Below are 26,419 nucleotides of genomic sequence, written 5' to 3' on the forward strand. Positions count from 1 at the left end.
GGCGGGCGCTAAGATACGTGGCTCAACGCGCGCTGGGGGAGGGGAAGCTCCGGGTCAAGGAGCAAACCCGGCACAAGATGGCGGCGGTAGCGGCAGTGGTGGCGCGTAGGAGGCGGTGAGGAGCCCGGATCCCGGGGAACGCGCCCGGGACGCCCCCAGACCCCCAAATCCCGTGTCTCTCCTTCCTGTATGTTCTCCTGAGACTCCGCCATCCCCAGCCTCGTGAGGACTCTTTGTCTCTCTGGAGGCGGCCTCAGGTGCCCCCAGCCTCCTCGCCGCGTCGGGGGGCCCTTGTTTCTGGGGCTCTCCGCTCCGGCCCGGTGGCTCTAGAAGGCCGCAGCCTTGTGTTCTTCTTGGCCTTGGCCGCTGTCAGCCGCCGCCCTCCGCTGGCGGCTTGCGGCGGTTAACGCTGCCGCTTCTTTCCTGCAATGCGCGGGGCCATCGGGGCAGAGGAAGAGATGCGGCCCGGCCTCCGGGAATGCAGCCTGCTGCCCTGCGGCCCCTCAGCCGCGCTGGAAGCACCGCGGCCGGCAGTCTTGCTTCCACTGCCCTTCCCGCCCTCCCCTCGAGAGCCCCGGACCCTGCCCTGCCCTTGTCTTCACGTGGACACCAGCCCTGGCTTGTTTGGTGTCCACGGTCGTTGGGCACGGCTGGGGCAGGATCCCGTAAGTTCACAGTCGACCTGGATGACGTTGCTCAAACACAACAGTGGTTTGTTCTGCATTTATATTACTGAAAAGACGGTTCGAAACAATCATCAGCGCCACAGAGTGTTTACCAGGACCTAACGGATGTATCGGGGTGGGAGAGGCACGTACTGTCGGCAGCGGTGAAAAAAGCGTGGATCGTAAATTTGACTCCAGAAGCCTGTGACCTGAAACAATAAATGAGTGCACCTTTCCTTGCGACTCATTCCTGACCTTGGCTTGTGACCACCTCTTGCCCAGGGGCGTTCAAGGCATTCCTGAGTTCTCAGGGCCTTCCAACAGGTTACCTCTGAAAAATCTTTCAGAAATTCTATCCCCATTGGCGTCTCTCCAAACCCATTTTATAGATTGTGCAAGTAGGACTCCAGAGAGTATTTAATTCACTGTACTTCTGATTACTGCTGCTTTGGGCTGGTGGACACGGGGTCAGTTGCTCAGGGTGTCCGCTGCAGTCACTCCTCAGGACCTGGGCCACATGCCTTGCTTTTGAGTTTTCCGGTAGCATTTCTTCTGCTTGTTTTGCTACTATTTGTTCCTGCTTGACCTATTAAACCACAAAGCCTGGTGTTTTCCTCATCTTTCTGTGTGGCCTGGCTTGCCTTGCACATTCTTCTGGAACTGGAGGGCTTACTGTGTTCTGTGATCTCCTTTCTAGTGATTTTCTTTACCTTTAGCTTTCAAGCAGATACTGAGGATATGCTGGATACAATGTGTTTGTAGGCCCTACTCTTTGGTTACCCTGTTAGCAGGTCGCAAAGTTTTAATGCTGAGGAGAAATGTGTGTTTTTGTTTGTTCTCCTTTATTTGGAACACTTTCTCAGAGTGTGCTCCTAATCAGCCACTGGGAGAGCATGTTTAAACTGCAGATTCCCTGGGACCCGGGAATCTTCATTTAGTAAGCACTGCATGTAACTCTTAACAGACGCTAAAGTGTGAGAATCCCTATTTAGGGTTTACTCAGAATGGATGGATATATCCTTAACAAACTAACTTGTTCAGATAAGCCTGTTAGTCCCTTGTCTGTTATTATTTTTTTTTTACATCTTTATTAGAGTATAATTGCTTTACAATGGTGTGTTAGTTTCTGCTTTATAACAAAGTGAATCAGTTATACATATGATCCCATATCTCTTCCCTCTTGGGTCTCCCAAAAATATGGAACGCTTCACGAATTTGCGTGTCATCCTTGCGCAGGGGCCATGCTAATCTTCTCTGTATCATTCCATTTTAGTATATGTGCTGCCGAAGCGAGCACCCTTGTCTGTCATTTGATAGCATGTTGGGGAAGTGACAAGTTTGTGGAAACCCTGGTGATGGTCCTCAATGAGGCAGGCCCTGCTGGTGGTTAGTGCAATGTGCTGTGCATAATGAAGTGCCCGGGCCCTGGAGTTAGGCAGAGCTGAGTTCACCAGTGTCACCTCATACTGGCTGTTAAATCTTGGATGAATTATTGAACCTTTTTTTTTTTTTTTTTTTTTTTTTTGCGGTACGCGGGCCGCTCACTGCTGTGGCCTCTCCCGTTGCGGAGCACAGGCTCCGGACGCGCAGGCTCAGCGGCCATGGCTCACGGGCCCAGCCGCTCCGCGGCATGTGGGATCTTCCCGGACCGGGGCACGAGCCCGCGTCCCCCGCATCGGCAGGCGGACTCTCAACCACTGCGCCACCAGGGAAGCCCCAAATTATTGAACCTTTTATGCCTCAGTGCTCCCATCTCGGAAAAATCCCAATCCTACATTCACCAAGAAAACAGTGAAAGAAAGGGAAAAGAGCTATTAGTGTGTATAAAGAATTGTTTCTGAACACTGGTTGCCTATTAGAATTGTTTAGGGGAGTTTAAAATCTGATGCCCAGGTTCCACTTCAGGCCAATTAGATTGAAATCTCAGGGTGAGACCTGGGCATAGACACTACTAAAAACTGCAGGGAGAGTTAAAAACTAGTATAGGGCTTCCCTGGTGGCTCAGTGGTTGGGAGTCCGCCTGCCGATGAGGGGGACGCGGGTTCGTGCCCTGGTCCTGGAAGATCGCACATGCCGCGGAGCGGCTGGGCCCGTGAGCCATGGCTGCTGAGCCTGCGCGTCCGGAGCCTGTGCTCCGCAACGGGAGAGGCCACAGCAGTGAGCGGCCCGCGTACCGCAAAAAAAAGAAACAAAAAAACTAGTATAAGGCGGTTAGCCAGGTCCCCGGGTGCCTATTAGGACTCAACACAGGTTAGCTGTTGTTATTCTTTTCAAGCTTACGTGGTGACAGTGGTGACTTATGTCAAAGATATAGCAGTGGAGATCAGAGGAACAGGATGCCTAGAGTGTTAGGGATGTTAGGACCCTAGGAACCTGTGACCAGCAGGCCAGCTGAGGGTACATCTTGAACTTTTTCACTGTAGGTCCCCCCAGTGTCTTTCCAGTGAAAAGGCATGGCTTACTGTGTTTCTCTGTTCCACACATAAGGTACCACCACTTCCCCTGGGACTGGCTGTTACTGTTCCTTTCCTCTGAGAGGCTGATGTAACCTGAGTCAATACCAGGCCTCTGAAGGCCAAGGATCCTTTGTCCACTTCCTCTGCCTTTTGAAGGAAAGGTGTGCGTGAGCCAGCTCCTCAGGCCTGACACTTAAGCCCTGTCCACTCTGCCGTGTTTTCTGTTTAATGGGACTCTATCTTTCTCCCCTTTTAGGGTTGTGGTGGGAAGAGGCCTTTACCTCAGAAGGTGGGGCCCTTTCTGACCCTGTGCTGATCGTGCCCTCTTTGTCCTTTTCCCCCCTAGGTCTTGGACTGGTTTGGTACTGGCTTGTTTAGGCGTCTGCCTGGGAATTACCCTGGCTGTGGATAGAAGCAACTTTAAGACCTGCGAAGAGAGTTCCTTCTGCAAGTATGATATTTCTGGGAGACAAGAATGGAAAGTAGGGTAATGTGGGAGGTGTCTGTGGCAGATGAGGTAGCCTGGGGCACTGCAGCTGATAGAAGGACTTAGGGGCCTTGGGGAACCCTCCCCCGTTCTCAGTCATTTCACATTGGCAGGAGGCAACGAAGCATACGGCCAGGCCATTCTCCATACCGAGCCTTGCTGGACTCTCTGCAGCTTGGTCCTGATGCCCTCACAGTCCATCTGATCAACGAAGTCACTAAGGTCAGGGGAGAAAAGGAAGAGTCTGGTGGGGGTGGAGAAATGGCTAAGGGGTAATTCGGGAAGGGGAATCCTATAGCCAACATCCTGTGCCATCTAACCTTGGGACTTGTACTTTGTGAGGAATTCAGATTTCAGATCCCTTAGGCAAAGGGCTAGAAGGAGGAGACCCCCTCGGGAGAGAAATGGGTTCAGAGGGCATTTCCTGGTATAGCCCATTCCTTTCTCCAGACCCAGACCTCTGCCTCCACAGGTGTTGCTTGTGCTGGAGCTCCAGGGGCTTCGAAGGAACATGACTCGGATCAGAATTGATGAACTAGAGCCCCGGCGGCCCCGATACCGTGTGCCAGACGTGTTGGTGGCTGATCCCCCCACAGCTGGGTGAGTTTTTCCTGAGGAACATCTCCATCTCCATGGCCCTTTCCCTTCCTAATGAGCCTTTATTTGGCAGCTGACTTTCTCTTCCACATTGGGGTAATAGCTGAATAGCACCCGGCCACTCTCCTCAGCCTTCCCTCATCTGTGCTTCTGTTTCACTTGTTTTCTCAACTGATTGATTGATTGATTGATTGGCCGAGCTGCTTGGCTTGCGGGATCTTAGTTCCCCAGCCAGGGATTGAACCTGCGCACTGTGCAGTGAAAGCACAGGGTCTTAATCACTGGACTGCCAGGGAATTCCCTCACTTGTTTTCTCTTTCACCCTTTATCTTCATTCAGTCAGCAAAGAAATACTGCTTCCTCTTCTGTGCCAGGCCTGGCCTAGGTGCTGGAGATACAAGAGGGAGTCAGCAAGGCCATGGAGCTCGCCTTCCAGGAATACAGTGTCTCTGTGGTTGGTTCCTCCCTTCCCTTCCCTTCCTGTCCTGTCCCCCTGTCTTGTCTCGTCTGTTCTTTTCTTCTCTTTCTTTTTTTCTCTTTTCTCTCTCTTTTCTTTCTCCCCTTCCTTCCTTCCTCCCTTCCTCCCTTCCTTCCCTCTTTCCCTCCTTCCCTTCCTCCCTCCTCAATTTCTCCTCAGATATTCAGGATAGGATTATTCAAATACTCGGGTCATGACACATCGTCGTCATTATTCCACGCATGGCTCTCTGTTAAGTATTTAACTTAGAAAATAACATGATAAACCCTTCACCTAACCCAAACATATACATCTCACTGTCCTGTACCCCTGACTCCTTCGGAGATGATTGTTATTCTGAAGTTTATTATTCCCTTGTTTTTTTGTTCTCACAGTTATATCGTGGGTACGTATATACATATACACACTTTCGTACATTTGCCTAAGCAATAAATTATGTGATTTTGTTTTTGAGTTTTATAGGGAAAGTGTCTTAGTGAATGTGGTCTTTTGGGATTTCCTTTTTTCACTTAACTGGATTTAACTTTGTTGCATGTAGCTCCAGAAACTCATTTTTACTGCTGTATAATGTTATGTTATATGAATATATCCCGATTTATTTCTCCATTTCTGTGTTGATGGGCATTTGGGTTGTTTCCAGTGTTGGCGTGAACATTCTTGTCCATGTCTCCTGTCTCCCTGTGCAGGAGTTTCTCTTTGGTGTATAGCTAAGAGAAGAACTGCAGAGTTGTAGAATATGGAAATCATCAACTTTCCAAGATAAAGCCAAAGTGGCTTACCAATTTACACTTCCACCAGCAATATATAAGAGGCTTATTGAACTGCATCTTCTCCAGCCCTTGGAACTATTGGACTTAATTTTTGTCAGTGGAATGGCTGTAGGATGATACCATGTGGTGGTCTTGGCTTGCTTGTCTTTCCCAGTTTATTACTGATATTGAGCATGTCTTCATATATTTATCTGTCATTCTGTTCTGTGAAATGGAAGTTCACTGCTCTGCTCATTTTCCTTTTATGTTGTTTGTCATCACTGATTTGTGGAAATTCATTAGTCTTGATACCAGTTCTTTATTACTTACATGTATTGCAGTTATCTTTTCCCAGATTGTAGCTTATCTTTTTACTTTTCTAAAGGTGCCTTGAAAAAAGAAGATTTTTTAATTTTATTTTTTAAAAAATTTTATGTATTTATTTTTGGCTGCATTGGGTCTTTTGTTGCTGCGTGCAGGCTACTCTTCATTGCAGTGTGCGGGCTTCTCTTTGCGGAGCACAAGCTCTAGGTGCGCAGGCTCAGTAGTTGTGGCTCGAGGGCTTAGTTGCTCCGCGGCCTGTGGGATCTTCCCAGACCAAGGATCGAACCTGTGTCCCCTGCACTGGCAGGCGGATTCTTAACCACTGCGCCACCAGGGAAGTCCCAACGATTTTTTAATTTTAGAATAGTTTTAGATTTATAGGAAAGTTTCAAGAATATTACGAGAGTTCCTGTATACCCTGTACTCTTGTTTTCCCCTGTTAACATTATTGTGATATATTTGTCATACATAATGAATTGATATCATTATTGTTAACTAAAGTTCATAAATTTTTTTCTTTTTTCATTCCTTTTTTTAAAGTGTTTTTATTGTTTATTTTTTTGTGGTACGCGGGCCTCTCACTGTTGTGGCCTCTCCCGTTGCGGAGCACAGGCTCCGGACGCGCAGGCTCAGCGGCCATGGCTTATGGGCCTAGCCACTCCGTGGCATGTGGGATCTTCCTGGACCGGAGCACGAACCCGCGTCCCCTGCATCAGCAGGTGGACTCTCAACCACTGCGCCATCAGGGAAGCCCTATTTTTTTTAAAATTTTATTTATTTATTTATTTTGGCTGTGTTGGGTCTTCATTGCTGCGTGCAGGCTTTCTCTAGTTGCGGCGAGCAGGGGCTGCTCTTCATTGTGGTGCACGGGCTTCTCATTGCGGTGGCTCCTCTTGTTGCAGAGCACGGGCTCTAGGTGCGTGGGCTTCAGTAGTTGTGGTGCTCTGGCTCAATAGTTGTGGTGCACGAGCTTAGCTGCTCCAAGGCATGTGAGATCTTCCCAGACCGGGGATCAAACCCGTGTCCCCTGCGTTGGCAGGCGGATTCTTAACCACTGCGCCAGCATTTCATTTATTTTTAATTGAAGTGTAGTTGATGTACAATATTACATAAGTTATAGGTGTACAATATAGTGATTCACAATTTTTAAAGGTCGTACTCCATTAATAGCTATTATAAAATATCAGCTACGCTCCTTGTGTTGTACGATATATCCTTGTAGCTTAAAGTCCATATTTTTTTCAGATTTCCTTAGTTTTTTTGTTATTTATTTATTTACTTATGGCTGCATTGGGTCTTCGTTGCTGCGTGCAGGCTTTCTCTAGTTGCGGCAAGCGGGCTTCTCATTGCAGTGGCTTCTTCTGTTGCGGAGCATGGGCTTTAGGCGCGTGGGCTTCAGTAGTTGTGGTGCACGGGCTTATTTGCCCCGCAGCATGTGGGATCTTCCCGGGCCAGGGATTGAATCCAAGTCCCCTGCATTGGCAGGTGGATTCTTAACCACCACGCCACCAGGGAAGTCCCAGATTTCCTTAGTTTTTACCTAATGTCCTTCTTCTGCTTCACGATCCAATCCAGGATACTGTTTTATATTTAGTTGTCATGTCTCCTGAGGCTCCTCTAGACTGGGACAGTTCCTCAGACTTTTCTTGTTTTTGATTACCCTTAATGTATCTTTCAATAAATAGAAATTCTGAATTTTGTTGTCAGGTAGATAAGTCTCTTACCTTTTGGTGTTAGTGTTTTCTAAGTTGTGTTTAAATAATCCTTATCTACCTCAGAGTCAGAAAATATTTTTTTATATTTTCTTCTAAAGGTTTTACTCTAAAATTTTAAGTCATAATCTGTCTGGAGTTGATACTTGTATCTGGTATGAGGTAGGAGTGTGATACCATTTCTTTTCTATACAGAAAATGTGTTTTTCCGCTCTGTTATTGAATAGTCCTCCAGACCTCACTGAACTGCCATGCCATCTGTTACATTTCAACATTCTAAGATGCTTGGGTCTGTTTCCAGGCTCTTTATTTGATTCCTTTGGTCAACGTATCTGTCCCTGTACTGTTACCACACTGCCTGTATAGCTCTTAGCAGGTCCCCCGTCTTCTAAGTGTCATGACTGCTCCTGGCACTTTGCACTTCCTTATATCCCTTTTGATCTTTTTCCCAGGCTTTCTGTCTCTGGCCGGGATGCCAACAGCGTAGAGCTAACCATGGCTGAGGGGCCCTATAAAATCATCTTGACGGCACGGCCATTCCGCCTCGACCTACTGGAGGACCGCAGCCTTCTGCTCAGTGTCAATGCCCGAGGACTCTTAAATTTTGAGCACCAGAGGGCTCCCAGGGTCTCGTGAGTACAGGGATCAGGAGTGAAGGGGACCTAGTGTGAAGGAACCTAGGGGTGTCGTAGGATCTGGCACTGGGTCCCTGGGAGGAAGACAGGGTGGTAGTAGAGCCAGGTCGGGGCTGGGGGCTGGGCGAAGCTGACCATCAGGGAGGGTAGGAAGCAGACCTGGGTTGAAGTTTTCTCCATTTCCTGTACAGACCAGGAGGCAGTCACTTTTGTCCATGAGCTGTACCCTGGGCACCTCCTCCCTCAGAGGCCTGCCTGGGTCTGCCTTTCCCTCTTCCCCCTCTCACACCATCACACTTCCCAGATTTATTTTCTTCCTTTTTTTTGTTTTGTTTTGTTTTGTTTTTTGTTTTTAATTTCTTCCCCCACCCCATCTCTGGAAGTTTGTCGACTGAAACTCACTTTTATGTTTCTGTTTTTGTGTTGGTTTTGTGCCTCCTTTTCCCCTTTCCTACCCATCTCCTCCTGCCCCAGTTTCTCGGATAAAGTTAGTCTCACGCTCGGTAGCATTTGGGATAAGATCAAGAACCTTTTCTCTAGGTAAATCCATGACCACTGGTACTGTATCTGTTCCTCTGCCCTTACCCCCCCTTCACTCTGGCCCCCAGGGAAGGTGCCCCAGACCCTTCCATACCCTGTCCTTCACTCACCTCTTTTTCCCCAACTATATGGTCTCTGGTTCCCGTTCCCCATTCCCTTGGCTAGGAGCCCCCTGGGAGAAGGAAGATGAAATGTTGGATATCCTTGAGGAATGTAGGGAGCTTCTTGCTTTGCCAGGGGGTGGAGAGATGCTGCCTGTTGCTGGGGTTCCTGCCTCTCAGCTGGCTTGCACTGAGGCTCTGGGCAGAGCTGCTTGCCAGCTGCCCTTGAAAGCATCCTTTGGCAGAATCTCTTGTTTGAGTCCCTGTGTAGAGGCTTGACCATGGTTATGACTCACTTGCCTTTGCAAAACCCTGTGTCACGCCAAGAGGCTGAGGCCCAGTGAGGGAAGTTGGGGCCAGAGTCTCTTGGTAGAGGCAGCAGGGCTAGGACTGGCATTCCGAACCCAGGCCCTTGAACCTGTCTGCCTGTCTCTTCTGGAATGCTGGCAGAGGCTGATGGTTTGGGCCTGTGTTTGGAAGGCACCCCTTGGTGGCATTTACTTCTCATTTCCCTTTCTCATTTCTCTCCCTGTCCTTTGCACACTTATCTGCTCACTGGGGGTCCCTTTCCAAGCTTTAACATTCAGTCCCTTCCTCCAGTGCCGTCGTTCCTTTGGACCCTTGGCTCTCTATTCCCTCACCCCTCCTTCCACTAGCCCCTCGTCCCTGCCCCCTCTGGATTGGAGCAGACAGCTCTCCTACCTTCCAGGCAAGGATCAAAAGACCCAGCTGAGGGCGATGGGGCCCAGCCCGAGGAAACACCTGGGGATGGTGACAAGGCAAGTTGGTGGGGGTGGGTGGTTGGAGCACAGGGCTGGCTGGGAGGTTGGAGGGGAAAGGCCCACAAGAAATTTGAGCTTAGTCTTGCCATCGTGGATGGGATTTAGAAAATGGGCAAGGGAAGAGAGAGGACCTGGTGTGTGATTGAGTAGTGGTCTGCTTTCTCCTTCCAGCCAGATGAGACCCAGGGGAAGGCAGAGCACGATGAGCCAGGAGCCTGGGAAGAGACATTTAAAACTCACACTGACAGCAAGCCCTTTGGTGAGGGGCTGGGGGAGCCTTGGGCAAGAGGACAGGGAGTCCTTGCCAAGCAGAAGCTCTGGAGCTCATCTTTTGCTTTTCTTCCAGGCCCCACATCTGTGAGTTTGGACTTCTCTCTGCCAGGCATGGAGCATGTGTATGGGATCCCTGAGCATGCAGACAACCTGAGGCTGAAAGTCACTGAGTGAGTCCTACAGTGACATCAGGATATGGGAGGAGGGAAGGGGGCAGAGGCCAGGGCTGTGGGAGATGTGCACACAGATTAGACACTCCAGACGAGCGTGGCTCACTTCCTGTGCCAGAGAACCTTGGGCCATCAGAAAATGCTGCTTTGAGAAAGGGCAGAGGGGCCAGTTTTTATCCCTCATCTGTGTCTATGGGGCTGGGGCTGTGCATGCCATGGCCCGGGGCCAGTCTGTCTGTCTGCCTGCCTGCAGGGGTGGGGAGCCGTATCGCCTCTACAATTTGGACGTGTTCCAGTATGAGCTGTACAACCGCATGGCCCTATATGGGTCTGTGCCCGTGCTCCTAGCACACAGCCCTCATCGGGACCTGGGCATCTTCTGGCTCAACGCCGCGGAGACCTGGGTTGACATATCCTCCAACACTGCAGGCAAGGTGAGAGCACAGGCGTGGGGAGCAATAAGGGAGGGAATCGTCAGGCCTTGAGACAGATGGGTTTGTTAGGGGCATTTGCTTTGAAGAGGCTGGTAGAGTGGCCTATTTGGATACCTGTTTGGGGACTGGATGAGAGACAGGCCCTGGGCCTTCTGGGCAGCATATGAGTTCCCCAGACACTCCCAGAAGACACAGACTCATGGGGAAGGTATTTCCTTTTCTGCATTTATTAATACATTTGTTATTGAGTATGCGTTAGGAGCTTCAGACCCTTTTCTAGGTGCTGGGGATATATTGCTTACTGAGTTAGGAAAGGAGGAAGACAGATTAAACAGGTAACAGAGGGAAGATGAGTTCAGTGGTGGTAAGTTCTAAGAAAGAAATGCAGTGGTCATGTGATGGGGATGGGCGGTGCTGCTTATGATGGGGCCCAGGGAAGCCTCACTGAGGAGGTGACGTTTAATCTCAGCCCGAAGTGACTCAAGGAGCCAGCTGTGTGAGGACTCTGAGGAAAACACTGCTGCTTTGTCTTTGGGTTGGGAAGCAAGAGGGTGGTGTCAGACCTCTCTCTGGTCCCCTCTGCAGACCCTGTTTGGGAAGATGCTGGACTACCTGCAGGGCTCTGGGGAGACCCCACAGACAGATGTTCGCTGGATATCGGAGAGTGGCATCATTGATGTCTTCCTGCTACTTGGGCCGTCTGTCTTTGATGTCTTCCGGCAGTACGCTAGTCTCACAGGTACGCAGTGTCCCTACTCTGTCAGCCTGCAGCCTCCCTTTCTGGTCCTTGGCTTCTTGAGGGATGACTGCATTTTCAGAAATCCTGTGCCTTGGCCTATTCTCCAGCCCGGTGCCCTTTCATCTCCCTCAATTTCTGGGCATCCCCATTGGCCCCAGGTTGAGCCTGACCCCATTGTGACACCCATCCCTCACTGAACCTGCAGGGACCCAGGTTTTGCCCCCGCTCTTCTCCCTCGGCTACCACCAGAGCCGCTGGAACTATCGGGATGAGGCTGACGTTCTGGAAGTCGATCAGGGCTTCGATGATCACAACCTGCCTTGCGATGTCATCTGGCTGGACATTGAGCATGCTGATGGCAAGCGGTATTTCACCTGGGACCCCAGCCGTTTCCCCCAGCCCCTCACCATGCTTGAGCATTTGGCCTCCAAGAGGCGGAAGGTAAGAGGGCCGCAGCCATGGTTGGTTTTCTCAGGCATGATAGCCCTGGAGAACTCTCACTACCCGTGTTCCGTGCCCCCAGCTGGTGGCCATCGTGGACCCCCACATCAAGGTGGACTCTGGCTACCGCGTACATGAAGAGTTGCAGAACCTGGGTCTGTACGTTAAAACCCGGGATGGCTCTGACTACGAAGGCTGGTGCTGGCCAGGTAGGTGGGCCCAGAATTAAAGGAGGCTATTGTGAGGCCAGGGAGCTAGAGTGGAGGCTATTTTACCCCTCAGGGGTTGAAAGCCATCCTTGATTTCTTCTAGGCGCAGCCGGTTACCCTGATTTCACCAATCCCAAGATGAGGGCCTGGTGGGCTAACATGTTTCGCTTTGACAATTATGAGGTATGGCAGCCCCTCCCCGACCTGCCTCTGTCTTTCCCACTCTACCTCTTGGAATCAGTCATTCTCTGCCTGCTATCCCTGCTATGGTTGGTTGCTCATAAGATATCGGGGCCTTGATGATCCTGGGGGGGGGCCCTGAGAAATGCATCTTTCTGGATTCCTAGGAGCTCTCTGCTCAGACACTGTTTTGTCTTCTCCCTCCCCTCTGTCGTCTGTCCCCATTCTCTGCCTTGTGTTCTCAGGGCTCATCTCCCAACCTCTATGTCTGGAATGACATGAATGAACCGTCCGTGTTCAATGGTCCTGAGGTCACCATGCTCAAGGATGCCCAGCATTATGGGGGCTGGGAGCACCGAGACGTGCATAACATCTATGGCTTCTACGTGGTAAGGGACTGAGAGAGGAGAGACCAAGGACCGAGAACTTGCACCGATGACAGCTGGCTTTTGCTCCTCACTACCCTTCTTTCCTGTTCCCACGCAGCACATGGCGACTGCTGACGGGCTGGTGCTGCGCTCCGGGGGCATAGAACGCCCCTTTGTCCTGAGCAGGGCTTTCTTTGCTGGCTCCCAGCGCTTTGGTAAGATTTGGAGAATAAAGCTGTGGCAGAGGGACCTGGGCCTGGTTCTTGGAGAAGTCTGTCCATCCTCTGAGAGTTACGTACTTCCTTCCAGCTGTTCACTAAAAGCGAGGCAGGGAGTGGGAGGGCCAGTCCGTGTTGAAGTGCTCTTGTGAACTCTGCCATCTTCAGCAGGACTCTGGGGGCCCCAGAGGAGATGTGGCAGGTTAGAGAGGTCAGCTGTATAAAAGGCTGAGCCCCTTCACTGTTTGCAAGTTCCCTCCCTCTTTTCTTCCTCAGGAGCCGTGTGGACAGGCGACAATGCTGCCGAATGGGACCATTTGAAGATCTCTATTCCTATGTGTCTCAGCTTGGGGCTGGTGGGACTTTCCTTCTGTGGAGGTGAGAGGGGGAGGAACTTGGAGCCTTGCTTTGGCGGGAGAGGGGCAAGGTAGAGGGCATAAAACCTAGGCCTGTGCAGAGAACTGACAGTCCATGATGGGGCCTTGGGGGGCTCCTTAGGCAGCAGCCCTCCCTCACCCTCTTTTCCAACCGGTTTCCTCCCTCCCCTCTCTAGCGGATGTGGGCGGCTTCTTCAAAAATCCAGAGCCAGAGCTGCTTGTGCGCTGGTACCAGATGGGTGCCTACCAGCCGTTCTTCCGGGCACATGCCCACTTGGACACTGGTCGGCGAGAGCCGTGGTTGTTACCGTCTCAGTACCATGACATAATCCGAGACGCCTTGGGTCAGCGATACTCCCTACTGCCCTTCTGGTATACCCTCTTCTATCAGGCCCATCGTGAAGGGATTCCTATCATGAGGTGAGGCATTCAGTTGGGTCTGTGTAGAATGGACTGAGATGGCTGGGAGACTGGGTTCCATCTCTGGGCCTCTTTCTTCATTTACGAGGGCCTTGTAAAGGAGGGAAATCTGACTGCAAGGTCAAGAGTAAGAAGAGACCAGTGGGGAGATGAAGAGCAGTGAACGTTACTGAGTGCTTATGACATGCTAGGCATTACTCATCACTATCCCCAGAGCCAGAAACAAATCAGACAAGTGTCGTACCCTTGTGGAACTTACATTCTTGGGAGGAAGACAGAGAGACATGTAAACAAATATGGAAATAGGAAAACTGCCAAAACTGACAAGGTTTTTGAAAAAAATAGAACAGGGTAACGGAGTTAAGTTCCACAAACAGGCCACGTAGGGCTTCCCTGGTGGCGCAGTGGTTGAGAGTCCGCCTGCCGATGCAGGGGACACGGGTTCGTGCCCCGGTCCGGGAAGATCCCACATGCTGCGGAGCAGCTGGGCCCGTGAGCCATGGCCGCTGAGCCTGCGCGTCCAGAGCCTGTGCTCCTCAACGGGAGAGGCCACAGCAGTGAGAAGCCTGCGTACCGCAAAAAAAACCAAAAAACAAAAAACAGGCCACGTAAAGATGAGCCCTGACTGATGAGTAAGACAGGCTTTTGTGACGCAGAGGAAGAATGTTCCAAGCAGGGGAGACTGCAAGTGCAAAAATTATGAAATGGAAATGAGTTTGTTATGTTCCAGGAGTAGGAACAAACCAGTGTGTCTCAGGGGTAAAGAACCAGAGGGAGAGGTAGATGAGGTGGAGTGGAAAATTCAACCTGAACTAGAGGGCTTTTCAGGCCAGGATAATGAAGTGGCCGCTGGGAGGTAGCTGTGCAGAGCAGTTTCCAGAGGGAGCAGGGTGGGAGGAGGCAGGGAGACACGTTAGGAAGTTAAATGTCTAGACCAAGGTTAGAGTGCATAGCTGAGTCCTTAAGCCTGCTGGGCTGTCTGGCTGCCAGCTCGCGGGTCTTTCCCCTGTGCTCTTCTTTTTGCCAGTGCCTGGGGTAGCATCTTTGACTTCTGCCAAACAGCAAGTGTCTTCCTTTCTTGTCCTGCTTCCTTCCTAGGCCCCTGTGGGTTCATTATCCTCAGGATGTGACCACCTTCAGTATAGATGATCAGTTCCTGCTTGGTGAGAAACAAGGGGGACAGTTAGTGGTGGGTTGGGATAGGGCTGAGAAGAAGCAAGCACTGTGATAGATACGTCTGTGGATGTGCAGGGAGGGAGGAGTGAACGAGGCCAGGGGTGCAAGGGGGTGGGTGCTCTAGGGCTCCCTCTTTGGGAACTGATCTCCCCAATTCAGAGTTGATTCTGCTGTGTCTTAGGGGATGCATTGCTGGTTCACCCTGTATCAGACTCTGAGGCTCATGGCGTGCAGGTCTATCTTCCTGGCCAAGGGGAGGTGAGTTAAGGAAGGGTGTGGTGGGGAAAGGTGGTGGAGGTCAGAGAGGGTAAATAGAGAGGGGGGTCCTCTGTGCAGTGAGTGACCGAGTATATCTTCTGCACCCACAGGTGTGGTATGACGTTCATAGCTACCAGAAGCATCATGGTCCCCAGACCCTGTATCTGCCTGTAACTCTAAGCAGTGTGAGTATGCCTGGCCCAGCTGCCAGCTCCATCTGCCTGTAGGTTTCCAGAAGGGGAGAGAGTGTATACTTTGGAGTCCAGTTCCTAAGGGGACGCAGATATACACAAGCAAAAGATATTGCAGGGCCCAGGGTTGAACAACAGGGCTACTTCATCCCAGCACTGCTCTTGCCCTAGATCCCTGTGTTCCAGCGTGGAGGGACAATTGTGCCCCGATGGATGCGAGTGCGGCGTTCTTCAGACTGCATGAAGGATGACCCCATCACTCTTTTCGTTGCACTCAGCCTCCAGGTGAGCGCATAAGCAGGGAGCCTCCTCAACCATCTGCCTACCTTCCTAGGATTCAGTCCCCTGGGGATGTGCCCCTCACTCCCTCTTGGGCTCAGGCTCTCGCCTACCCCACTTCCTGCTCAGGGTACGGCCCAAGGAGAGCTCTTTCTAGATGATGGGCACACGTTCAACTATCAGACTCGCCATGAGTTCCTGCTGCGTCGATTCTCATTCTCTGGCAACACCCTTGTTTCCAGGTAAGGAGGTACCCTTTCTTCCTTGGCAGCCTCTGGGATGCTTACAGCTCACTGTGCTCTTACATCATGGCCTTGCTCTGCTCTCCTCCTCTCTGCTCTGACAGTTTTTTTTCTGATGGGTATCCATTTTTGCTTCCTCCAGCTCAGCAGACCCCAAAGGCCACTTTGAGACACCAATTTGGATTGAGCGGGTGGTGATAATAGGGGCTGGAAAGCCAGCAACCGTGGTACTCCAGACAAAAGGTGAGTGATCTGGCCCCCAGGTGGGGAAAGAGAAGAAGCAGGGCAGGGTTGGGGACCCCCTGCGTATAGGAGAGTAGTTGCTATTGACTCTGGCACTCTTTCTCTTTCCTCCACCAGGATCTCCTGAAAGCCGCCTGTCCTTCCAGCATGACCCTGAGACCTCTGTGTTGATCCTGCGCAAGCCTGGCGTCAGTGTGGTATCCGACTGGAGTATTCACCTGCGATAACCCAAGGGATGTTGGGGTGGGGTGTGATGGTCTTGATAGTTACTCTTCCTTCTGCCCTGGAGTTTGACCTTCCCCAGACTTCACCTTTCTTATCTCAAGATCTACATTCTGCCAACATCTGGGCAGGATGAGAGGGCTTTCCCTGGGCTCTGAATTCATTTTGTGATCTCCTGACCTCTCCCACCCCATTGACACCACATCTCCCTTCATCCCCAAATATTCTGTTGCTCTGACTGGAGCACATTCACCTGTGAAGACCTGGGGACCACAGGGCCCTTGCTTTCCCTTCTCTTTTCTTTCTTCTGGGGGCCCTGAATCTCCTCCATACCCTCTCTGTTCATGTCTCTTGTGTGTTGATGCCATTTCTTGGAAGAAGATGAGGGCAGTGAGCTTTAGGGCTCCTTTTCTCCTTCCCCTTCCCTCCCCACCAAACTGTTCTCCCTCCTTTTTATTTCTTCCTCCTGGCTCTTCTCTATCAGGCCTCTCTGTTTTATGCCCCATTGATGCACAGGGTCCACCCCTTACCCTGATAAGGGATGAATGGATCAAAGGAGTGAGGTTGCTGGAAAACATCCTCTTCCCTGGCATCCCAGCCTTTCCTCTCCCTGCTTCTATCTAGAGCAGCTGCGGTTCTGACAGGGGCAGTTCTACCTCCCCTGTCCCTTGGGGGAAAGAAGTTTCCACTCCTTAAGAGGGGATGAGCGAGACTTCTTTTGCCTCCTAAAATTTTGTCCCCTTGAGGGGCATTCCAGATGGAGAAATCAGTTGCGGTTTCATCGAATCATGGTCACCTGTATTTATTGCTGGGGGAAGGCTGAGGGTGGGGGAGATGATCATGTGCGCTCAGGGTTGGCCCAGGGCCCTGGGTGGGGGGTGGGGGAGGACTAACTGGGGACGATGGGGAATGTTTGTGGGAATTTTTTTTACTTCCTTTTGGCCCCCAGCTGTGACAGGTTTTGATAAAAGGAGAAACAATAAAGAGAGAAACCATAAATAACTGTTGGCGTCTGGATTCCAGTTCTGGCCTGAACCACAGACCCCTAAAAGCCCGAGGACCTGACATTTTCATTTAGCTTCAGCATAAGCCTCATTGGTTGAGCAAAATGAGTGAGTGCAAGCCTCCTTCAGCTTGCTTGATGCCAATTTTTTTTTTAATTAATTTATTTTTGGCTGCATTGGGTCCTCGTTGCTGCACGCGGGCTTTCTCTAGTTGCAGCGAGTGGGGGCTACTCTTCGTTGTGGTGCGCGGGCTTCTCATTGTGGTGGCTTCTCTTTGTGGCGGAGCATGGGCTCTAGGCGCATGGACTTCAGTAGTTGTGGTACGTGGGCTCTGTAGTTGTGGCTCGCAGGCTCTAGAGCGCAGGCTCAGTAGTTGCGCACGGGCTTAGTTGCTCCGTGGCATGTGGGATCTTCCCGGACCAGGGCTGGAACCCATGTCCCCTGCATTGGCAGGCGGATTCTTTTTTTTTTTTTTTTGTGGTACACAGGCCTGTCGCTGTTGTGGCCTCTCCCGTTGTGGAGCACAGGCTCCAGACGCGCAGGCTCAGCGGCCATGGCTCACGGGCCCAGCCACTCCGCGGCACATGAGATCTTCCTGGACCGGGGCACGAACCTGTGTCCCCTGCATCGGCAGGCGGACTCTCAACCACTGCACCACCAGGGAAGCCCCTGGCAGGCGGACTCTTAACCACTGCGCCACAAGGAAGTCCCTGATGCCAGTATTTTCATAGAGGAGCCCAGCAAGGTCATCAGATTTTGGTAGGCCTAGTTAATAGTGGTGACCAGAGCTAATGGGGTCCCTCTTGAATACAAATAGCTATATGTCAGATGTTCTCATACTAAAGACTGCTTCTCTTTAGCTAGCAGCATTTTTAAAAATTTCCCATTGTTTTAGTGACAGGAAATAGTTTCCTCCATTTTGTAGACTGACCACAAGTCTTAGAGATTATTTTAACAAGAAACTAGGTTTTGTTTGGAAAAATTACTGCTCAGGATGGTTTATGCCTGTGAGGAGTTAGGGGTTGTGTTTCTGGAATTCCTCAGCTCAAGAAATATTTCCAGGGGCTTCCTGGGTGGTGCGGTGGTTAAGAATCCGTCTGCCAATGCAGGGGATATGGGTTCGAGCCCTGGTCTGGGAAGATCCCACATGCCGCGGAGCAGCTAAGCCCGTGAGACACAACTACTGAGCCTGCACTCTAGAGCCTGTGAGCCACAACTACTGAGCCCACGTGCCACAACTACTGAAGCCCACGTGCCTAGAGCCCATGCTCCACAACGAGAGAAGCCACTGCAATGAGAAGCCCACGCGCCGCAATGAAGAGTAGCCCCCGCTGGCCGCAAATAGAGAAAGCCTACGAGCAGCAACGAAGACCCAGTGCAGCCAAAAGTAAACAAATAAATTTATTTTAAAAAGAAATTTCCAGTTAATTCTCTGGGAGATAGCTCATTGCCTTGACATTTTACCCCCACCCCTTCTGTCACCTGTTTCAGTGTGGGTCAAAGGAGACAGTACAGCTCCTGGAGTCAGGTATCTAGAAGGGACATAGAAAATTGTACGATGGGAATTACATGATTTGGCACAATTTTAGTTACTTATCTGTAAAATGGGGACAATACCTATCTCTCACACAAAAGTGGACCAAGATACTGTGACAACCCTGAAGAAGAGCAGTTTGCTCCTGAACTACTGCCAGATGTGCTGGAAAAACACTATGGATATAAACTCTTCATCCCAGAAAGGGACCTGATTCCAAGTCATACTAGAAATTCAAAAAAAAAAATCCAAGAAATATTAGAATATGAGAGGTTGATTAATTAATGAAATATCAAAAATACCCCTTTACTATTTTTTGGTTTAATTTATTAGATTACTATGTATTTTTTGCATTTTTGCCAAGAGTACCTTGTTAAATATCAAAATTCTGCAACATCAATCTTTAGAGTTTTAATATCCTAAATTGTATTAAAATTATAATCAAAGGATTATAGTGAGGATTGTATGAGACACCCAGGGCACAGGCTTGGTACATGATAGGCCCTAGATTTCACTCATTCATGTAACAAGTATGTACTGAGGTACTGTTACTACCTGCAGTGACTGATGGATGAATGAATGACTATAAGGAGAAAATCTGCGCAGAGGGACTAGAGATCAAGGGGCGGTCCCAAAGCCACTCCCAAGTACCCTACCTGGCTTTTGACCGCCGGCCGCGCGCGCTTGATACGCCGGATATGACGTCACCCACTACCGTGGTTCCCAGAACTAGGCGGTGGGAGCGGAAATTAACCCGGAGGGAGGGAGTGTGCAGACTGACCGGAAGTGGGCCGCGACGTTTACTGCCAGCTCCAGCTCCTGGGAGCAGGTCGAGAGGAGGGTGAGGAGGGCGGGTCAAGGGGCGGGGCCGCTTCAGGGGCGGGGCTTGCAGGCTGGCGGGCTGGGGGCGGGGAACTTCGTGCCTGCAGGACCCCGCCTGCCCAGGCGCCGGCGGTGGCGCGGCCATGAAGCTGAAGCTGAAGAACGTGTTCCTCGCCTACTTCCTGGTGTCGATCGCCGGCCTCCTCTACGCGCTGGTGCAGCTCGGTGAGCGGGGCGGGGCGGGGGCGCGGCGGGTCGGCCCTCGGGCACCCGTCGCCGAGCGTCCCGCCCTGGGGATGAACCCCCGCGCAGACCCCATTCATCCGGCTCGGCCCTTCTACAGCCCTCTGCGGCCGCCGGGCGCACTCCCCTCTCTAGAACGCACCGCGGCTGCCCGCCGCACCTCGGGTGAAATCAGACTCCTTCCCAGAGCCTGCAAGGCCCCGCATGATCCTGCCTTGGTCTGCCTCTCTAACCCCATTTCCTAACCCTCTCGCTCGCTCTGCTCCGGCCACACTGGCTTCATGACAGTTTCTTGAAAACCCCACACTCATTGCTTCCAAGCACTTAACCTGTCCCCGCTGCCTGTGGTGCTCTTCACTCAGCTCTTTCCCAGCTCCCTCTCTCATCCTTCAGGTTTCAGCTCACATGTCACCGCCTCACAGGCCTTCCTTGACCACCTTAGCTAAAGTACCTCTTCTCAATCTGGATTCTCTTTAAGTCTCTATCCTATTTGTTTCCTTCATGGCCCTTGCCACGGTTTCTAATAATTTTATTAATTTGTTTCTTTGCTTAGTGTCCAGCTCCTCCACTAAACTGAAACCTCCATGAGGGCAGGGACCATGTCTGTTTGCTTTCCTAAGCTGCATCCCGGGCACCTAAGGCAGTGCCTCCCAGGAGGAGCATTCAATAAATATTTATCCAATGATGGAATCAATGAATTTAATGAGTCTTTGGTCACACAGCCAGTGGAACAGATTGAACCCTGCCTCTTATGCAGGGATTTAGAGACTGGGCCACTGCATGATCCTCAGGTATTTGAAAGACTGTCCTGTTTTAGGAGATCAACTTGTTCTTTATGGTTCCAGAAGGCAGAATTAGGACCAGAAGGTAGAAAGGATGGAGGCAGGTAATCAGCTCAATAGCCAAATGAAAACTGTAATGGATGGAATTGGTAAAGTCGGAGAGGGGCTGCTAATTGAGGCAGTGAGCTCCCCACCACCCAAGGCATAGAAAAGCTGTTAGAGAAGTTGTAAAGAGAGCCCTGCACTGGCTAGTTGAACAGAAGGTTATGGCCCTTTGGGATGCTGAACATACTGTGGTTCTCTGCCCCCATCCCTGCTTCCTGGGACCAGGCCAGCCATGTGACTGCCTCTCTCCCCTGCGGGCAGCAGCAGAGCAGCTTCGGCAGAAGGATCTGAGGATTTCCCAGCTGCAAGCCGATCTCCGCCGTCCACCCCCTGCCCCCGCCCAGCCCCCTGAACCTGAGGCTCTGCCTACTATCTATGTTGTTACCCCCACCTATGCCAGGTATGGGCTGTGATGCACCCAACATCTGCATGGACCAAGAGGCTGGGGTCGATGATGAGTTTCGGGAGGCGCTGGGCCAGGGGATGTTCCTCAAGCTAAGGCATGACAAATGACAGGCTAAATGAACCACATCATTACTCTAAGATTTGTGGGAAAATGTTTTTCTATTAAAATAGACAGGGATGTGCTGTGAAGTAGAATACAATATTCCTGAGAAGTTTTAAGGTAGAACAATAAAGTTGCAAAGAAATTCTGAACTTGCCAGTGAGTTCACTCTCTCTCCTTAGGGAGCCTTTGGTGAGAAAGTTTGGGAAGCCCTTGACTAAATCGAAGTAGAAAAGGACTTGGCCCTGCGGTCATACGGGGGTCTAGAAATAGTTACACCAGCTATTATTTGCAGTGTGTTTACTCTCTGCCCCACACTGTGCTAAGTGTGTTCCTTTTTTTTTTTTTTTAATAAAACGTAGCGTTATTGGTGACACAAACCAACTGGGAAATGTGGTTTTGAATCTGTAGCCAAAAGGGCTTGCTGACATCTGCCTGGAATCAGATGGCTGACCCACCTACGCCAGGGCATCTCTAGACCCTCTCCACCTCCCTACACACACCATCAAGCCTGGGGCGGGCAGGCCCATCTGAAGGGTAAAGAAGCCTGCAAGAGACTGGGCCCCTACTTTCCCAGTTTCTTGTCTAAACTCGGATAAATCTTCGTCCCCTGAAAAGGAATGAGCCAAAGGGCTCCTCTAAACTCTTCTACCTGGAAATCCAAGCATAGGCGGCGAAGAACATGGTCCTACTGGTATTCTAAAAAGTCATGATCTTATTTAATCTTTAAAACAACATTGTTTTAAAGTACTGTTATTTTAAAGTTATTTAAAGGAAACTGAGCCTTGGGGAGATGGAGCCATTTCCCCAGATATCTCACCTAATAAGTTACAAAACTGGCGTTCAAACCCAGATCTGATTTCAAAGACTGTGCCCTTAATTTATAGTCAGAGCCCTGGGGTTGAGGTGAGTGACAGACATGGACATTAAGAACAGGGCAGGTGAATCAATTCCCTGGCGGTCCAGTGGTTAGGACTCAGCGCTTCCACTGCAGTGGGCATGGGTTCCATCCCTGGTCAGGGAACTAAGATCCTGCAAGCTGAGTAGCTGGGTCAAAAAACAAAACAAGACAAAGAAAAGAACAGGGCATTTGGGTGCTGGTCAGGGAAAGGTCACGGGGAGGGGTGGGGAGGGTGGGCGGTGCTAGGAGTGGCCCAGGAGAAGCCATATGTACCCTCTGGAGTGGGCAAATGGTGCCTACCCCTTTCCCTCCTGCATCTTTCCCCCTGCAGGCTGGTGCAGAAGGCGGAGCTGGTGCGGCTGTCCCAGACCCTAAGCCTGGTGCCCCGGCTGCACTGGCTGCTGGTAGAGGATGCTGAGGGCCCCACCCCGTTGGTCTCGGGGCTGCTGGCTGCCTCTGGCCTCCTCTTCACACACCTGGCGGTCCTCACCCCCAAGGCCCAGCGACTCCGGGAGGGCGAGCCAGGCTGGGTTCGGCCCCGAGGTGTTGAGCAACGGAACAGGGCCCTGGACTGGCTCCGGAGCAGAGGGGGTGCTGTGGCGGGAGAGAAGGATCCACCCCCACCAGGCACCCAGGGAGTCGTGTACTTTGCTGATGATGACAACACCTACAGCCGGGAACTCTTTGAGGAGGTGAGCACTGAGATGGGGCTGGGGAAACAGGCCAGGTGGGGCCCGCTTCATCTTTTTCCCTAGGTGAGGAGTGGGGAGTGGTGGGGCAGAGTGACTCAAGTGGTCCTTCCCGCTGCTCCCATTCCTCTGGGCCACCTCCTGTCTGTTTCTTCTTTCCTGACTTCCGGTAGATGCGCTGGACCCGTGGCGTCTCAGTGTGGCCAGTGGGGCTGGTGGGCGGCCTGCGATTCGAGGGCCCTCGCGTACAGGATGGCCGGGTCGTGGGCTTCCACACCGCGTGGGAGCCCAATAGGCCCTTCCCACTGGATATGGCGGGATTTGCCGTCTCCCTGCCCCTGCTGTTGGCGAAACCCAATGCCCGGTTTGATGCTACTGCTCCTCGGGGCCACCTGGAGAGCAGCCTCCTGAGCCACCTTGTCGATCCCAAGGACCTGGAGCCACGGGCTGCCAACTGCACTCGGGTAAGGGGATGGAGGTGGGCACGGAAATCTGACTGTGGGATGGACGGGTGATGGGAGAAGTGGAATGAGGCCCTGGGGAGTAGGATCAGGGATGGGTGTTTGAACCAGGAGAGACCCTCCAGGGCTCAGATTCAACCTTGCTTGCTCTCCTGAAGGGGAAGCTGGGAGGCAGGGAAGGAAAGTGGTCTTCCTGCCACTCTGTCTCCTGGCACCCGTGTGACACAGAGAGGGTAAGGGATTAAGCCCCATTTTAGAGGCACTAAAGGCTCCCCCCACCCACCCTTCATACTTGGCAGCCAACCCAGTGTGTGTCGAGGGGGTTGGAGAATCCGTTCTACACTGCGTGCCCCAGAGGCTTGGCTGTGGCTGGGCCCGGCTCTAACTGAAAGCTCTCGGGACAGGTTCTGGTGTGGCATACGCGGACAGAGAAGCCCAAGACGAAGCAGGAGGAGCAGCTGCAGCGGCAGGGCCGAGGCTCAGACCCAGCTGTCGAGGTGTGATGGCGGCCCTCCACTGCCCACCATCTCATCAGACACAGATCTGTGGGACTGGATCCCTGGCCTGCCCAGGATGTGGTTTTCCAAGTCCTGAGCCCTCAGAGCCAGGGGCGGCCCTTCTGCCCCTTCAACCCCAGGGTGTGGCCCAGCTGCTTCTCCCCTCCCCCAGCTTGCCTTGTGGCACTGCTCACAGGCTAGGGACAAGCAGCCCTTGTGTTGAGCCAGATGGGCTTGTCTGGGGCGGAGCAGAAAACAGAGAGTCTCGGGCGGGAGGGCGGCTGAGTGACTGGGTAACTTATTGGGGCTGGGCATGCACTGGGGGGCTGGAGGAGCTGGGCTGGACCCTCCCCACCTGAGCATGCTGACCCCCCCCCCCCCGCCCCAACCTCCAGAATAAAAACTCTCAACTTGGAGGGGCTTCTGTTTTCCTTCACTTCCCATGTCAGGTTCTTGCATTTGATCCTTACCAGGTCAAACCCCTGGAGTCCTGGCTTCTCCATCAGACGGAAATCAGTTCTCTCAGGGCCCCCACCCCCTTGAAGAGAAAGATCAGTGGCTTCAGTCCAAAAGCTTTATTGAGTCTGTGCACCAGAAGCAGCCTCCAGTCCTTCCCATGTCACTTTCCCACCACCCTGGTTTTTTTTTCTGTTCTTCCCTGGTGGTTCTGGCCATGGGCTAGGCCCTAGGACACCTGGTTTTCTCTCCTACCCCAGTCCAGCTCACTGACTATCCTTAACCCTCTAATCCCAGAGATCCCTCCTCCCCCACCTGGAGCCTATAAGGAGTTGTGAGGTTTCCAGGCTTGTCCATCTCTCCCCTTCCCCCCACCCCTCATCCCCACCCCAAGCTCCAGGCCACTAGGCCTCAGGTAGACCCTCCTTGGGAGGTTCCTCTTCTGGTGGGGCCTCCTCAGGTGCTGGCCTGCGGGCCACCCCTCCCTGTAGCCACGCTGTTTTCAGCATGTCTTTCAGCCCAGCAGGAAAGAGATAGCCCTGGGCCTCTCCCTCCCCATCGATGACTCCTCCGAGCCCCTCCAGTGCCGTTTGCACGTACCGCAGGCCCAAGAGTACCAGAGTCTGTGGGGAAAGCAAGGGGCAAGAGGTCAATGAGGGTCACAGCAGTTTCAGGGGCCCCTGGGTTGGAGGCGGTGAGGAGGCCCAGAGGAGGCCTCAGACACTTTGCTGACTCACCTGCAGCAGGAAGGTAACAGCCAGCATGTTGCCCAGTGTGCTCGCCAGCCCCTGCAGGTGCCCCAGCAGCACCTCATGGCATCCTTGGGCCCAGAGGTTTAGGTTGGGCTGTCGGGGATCAAAGAGGGGGTGGGCGTGGGGGTCTGAGAGCTGGCTTTGCAGGCAAGGTCTGGGTGAGTGGGGATTACAGCAGGAGAAAGGGACCCCATCAATCAGATATAGGCCTTCCACATTGCTCTGGATCCGGCTGCAAAGGGAGGGGCAGGGGTGTTAGGATGTCTGGAGATAGAGGCCTGGGGGAGAAGCTGCAGGGCACAGGAGTTGAGAAGGGAAAAGATGAGTGAGACATGTACTGACTGCTTTACTATGTGCCAGGCATGCATACATAATTCGTTTATCCTTACGACAACTCTGTAAGGTGGGACTTTTATCATCTCCAGTTTACAGACAAGCAAATGGGCCCAGAGCAGTTTGGTAACATGCCCTGGGTCACACAGCTAAAACATGGCAGAGCTGTGCTCCATTCTCTCAGTCACTAGACTCTACTCATTGCCTGTCTGGGTGAGGTGGGGTTTCAAGGAAGGAGGAAGAGGAGGAGAAGAAGGAAGAGGGAGGAGGAGAAGCAAATCACTCACTCAGCCACGTCCTGGTCATTGGGATCCAGGTAACGGTTGCTGACCCACTGGATCCCAAACCAATCCTTGTACCCATGGCGCCCGCAGCAGTGGTGCCTCAGCTGCAGCTCGTCCAACAGCCGTTTGGCTTGACAGCGTCCAGGGACCTCTGTGTCCTTGTAGTTAGCCAAGGCAGTCCCCAGGCCCTCCTCCAGTCCTGTGTCCAGAGTCCCAGGCAAAGCCAGGGCTAGCCCCAGGGCAAGAACCAGGAGCCCCCCGCCACCAGCTGTGCCAGCCACCAGCAGCGGGCCCAGGACCCCTCGCCAGGGAGGGTATCGAGCTGCATCCAGACTGGCCCTGCTGGCTCCTGAACCCACCAGTCCTGTGCCCAGAGCCACTGCACTGGCTGCCAAGGCAACCTGGGGCAGGGCAGCGACCGGGCAGGAGGGAGCCAAGAAGGTGCCAAGGTGCCACAGCTGGACCAGGAGGTGCCCGCTACAGAGGAGGGTGAGGCCACCGACCACCGCCAGCAGCCAGGAGAGGAGCCAGAGGCCCTGCGCCAGACGGATGCGGGGCTGGAGGGGCAGCACCAGGGGCAGCACCGGCGCCATCTCCCATCTCTGCCCAAGGGACAGCAGAGCTGTCAGGGACAGGGGTTGGCCGCGGCAGGATGCTGCGTCAGCCCAGCCTGGCTTGAGCTGGGCTAATGCCACCCTGACCCCAATACCCTGGGCATCCTCCCGCCACAGCCTTAATAACCCTCTGCCCTGTCCCCTGCCAGTCCCAATTCGGGATGCCTTGGCCTTGCCCCTTAGGAAAAGCCCCGCCCCCGGGCACAAGGCCTATTTCGTGACCCCGCCCCTGTCCCTTCGCGGAAGTGGGGAGGGGCTGGTCGGTTCTGCCTCGACAGACTAGGGGCTGGGGGCGGGAGACCTCACGGCCCGCGCTCCTTCCCAGGTTCCCAGGGAGTCCGAGGGCCAGGATCCCGGAAGGGCCTGGAGGGCGGTGGCCGGAGGGGGCCTGGGGTCAACGGGTTGGCCCCGCCCCCGAAGCGAGCTGCGAGGCCCGGACAGGGAGGGGTTACCAGGCGGCCCGGCCCCCCC

At 52.6% G+C, this 26,419-nt stretch overlaps 3 protein-coding genes and 1 non-coding gene across 10 annotated transcripts; 2 read left to right on the forward strand and 2 right to left on the reverse strand.

Moving 5' to 3' along the window:
- Window positions 1-52: 52 nt before the first annotated feature.
- On the forward strand, window positions 53-16,833 carry GANAB (glucosidase II alpha subunit). Of its 4 annotated transcripts, XM_060158928.1 has the most exons (25): window positions 53-115; window positions 3,468-3,572; window positions 3,722-3,830; window positions 4,081-4,208; window positions 7,921-8,100; window positions 8,578-8,643; window positions 9,454-9,527; window positions 9,702-9,785; window positions 9,873-9,969; window positions 10,223-10,403; window positions 10,989-11,142; window positions 11,348-11,583; window positions 11,666-11,792; window positions 11,896-11,975; window positions 12,218-12,361; window positions 12,459-12,555; window positions 12,835-12,936; window positions 13,112-13,355; window positions 14,454-14,518; window positions 14,713-14,789; window positions 14,900-14,974; window positions 15,152-15,265; window positions 15,389-15,501; window positions 15,644-15,744; window positions 15,862-16,833. In XM_060158928.1, exons 1-25 carry the CDS (start codon window positions 78-80, stop codon window positions 15,969-15,971), a joined length of 2,901 nt encoding a protein of 966 aa, XP_060014911.1. In that variant the 5' UTR covers window positions 53-77; the 3' UTR covers window positions 15,972-16,833. The 4 variants fall into 4 exon arrangements, with proteins under 4 accessions (XP_060014911.1, XP_060014913.1, XP_060014912.1 ...); XM_060158930.1 differs by lacking the exon at window positions 10,223-10,403 and having other exon boundaries at window positions 11,392-11,583; XM_060158929.1 differs by lacking the exon at window positions 8,578-8,643.
- On the reverse strand, window positions 1,857-1,962 carry LOC132526634 (U6 spliceosomal RNA). Its single transcript, XR_009542625.1, has one exon. It is a non-coding gene; the product is annotated as a U6 spliceosomal RNA (small nuclear RNA).
- Window positions 16,834-19,407: 2,574 nt separating the features above from the next.
- On the forward strand, window positions 19,408-23,925 carry B3GAT3 (beta-1,3-glucuronyltransferase 3). 4 transcript variants are annotated; one of them, XM_060158932.1, is made up of 5 exons: window positions 19,408-19,551; window positions 20,682-20,856; window positions 22,194-22,554; window positions 22,725-23,015; window positions 23,417-23,925. In XM_060158932.1, exons 1-5 carry the CDS (start codon window positions 19,470-19,472, stop codon window positions 23,513-23,515), a joined length of 1,008 nt encoding a protein of 335 aa, XP_060014915.1. In that variant the 5' UTR covers window positions 19,408-19,469; the 3' UTR covers window positions 23,516-23,925. The 4 variants fall into 4 exon arrangements, with proteins under 4 accessions (XP_060014915.1, XP_060014919.1, XP_060014918.1 ...); XM_060158936.1 differs by having other exon boundaries at window positions 20,721-20,856; XM_060158935.1 differs by having other exon boundaries at window positions 19,409-19,551; window positions 20,718-20,856.
- Window positions 23,926-24,069: 144 nt separating this feature from the next.
- Window positions 24,070-26,418, reverse strand: ROM1 (retinal outer segment membrane protein 1). Its single transcript, XM_060158957.1, has 3 exons — window positions 25,338-26,418; window positions 24,703-24,949; window positions 24,070-24,588 (listed from the first exon to the last, which is right to left on the reverse strand). Exons 1-3 carry the CDS (start codon window positions 25,925-25,927, stop codon window positions 24,370-24,372), a joined length of 1,056 nt encoding a protein of 351 aa, XP_060014940.1. The 5' UTR covers window positions 25,928-26,418; the 3' UTR covers window positions 24,070-24,369.
- Between the last annotated feature and the right edge of the window lies 1 nt (window position 26,419).

The sequence above is a fragment of the Lagenorhynchus albirostris genome, chromosome 9, assembly GCF_949774975.1.
Source record: "Lagenorhynchus albirostris chromosome 9, mLagAlb1.1, whole genome shotgun sequence".
In the NCBI taxonomy this organism is placed as follows: domain Eukaryota; kingdom Metazoa; phylum Chordata; class Mammalia; order Artiodactyla; family Delphinidae; genus Lagenorhynchus; species Lagenorhynchus albirostris.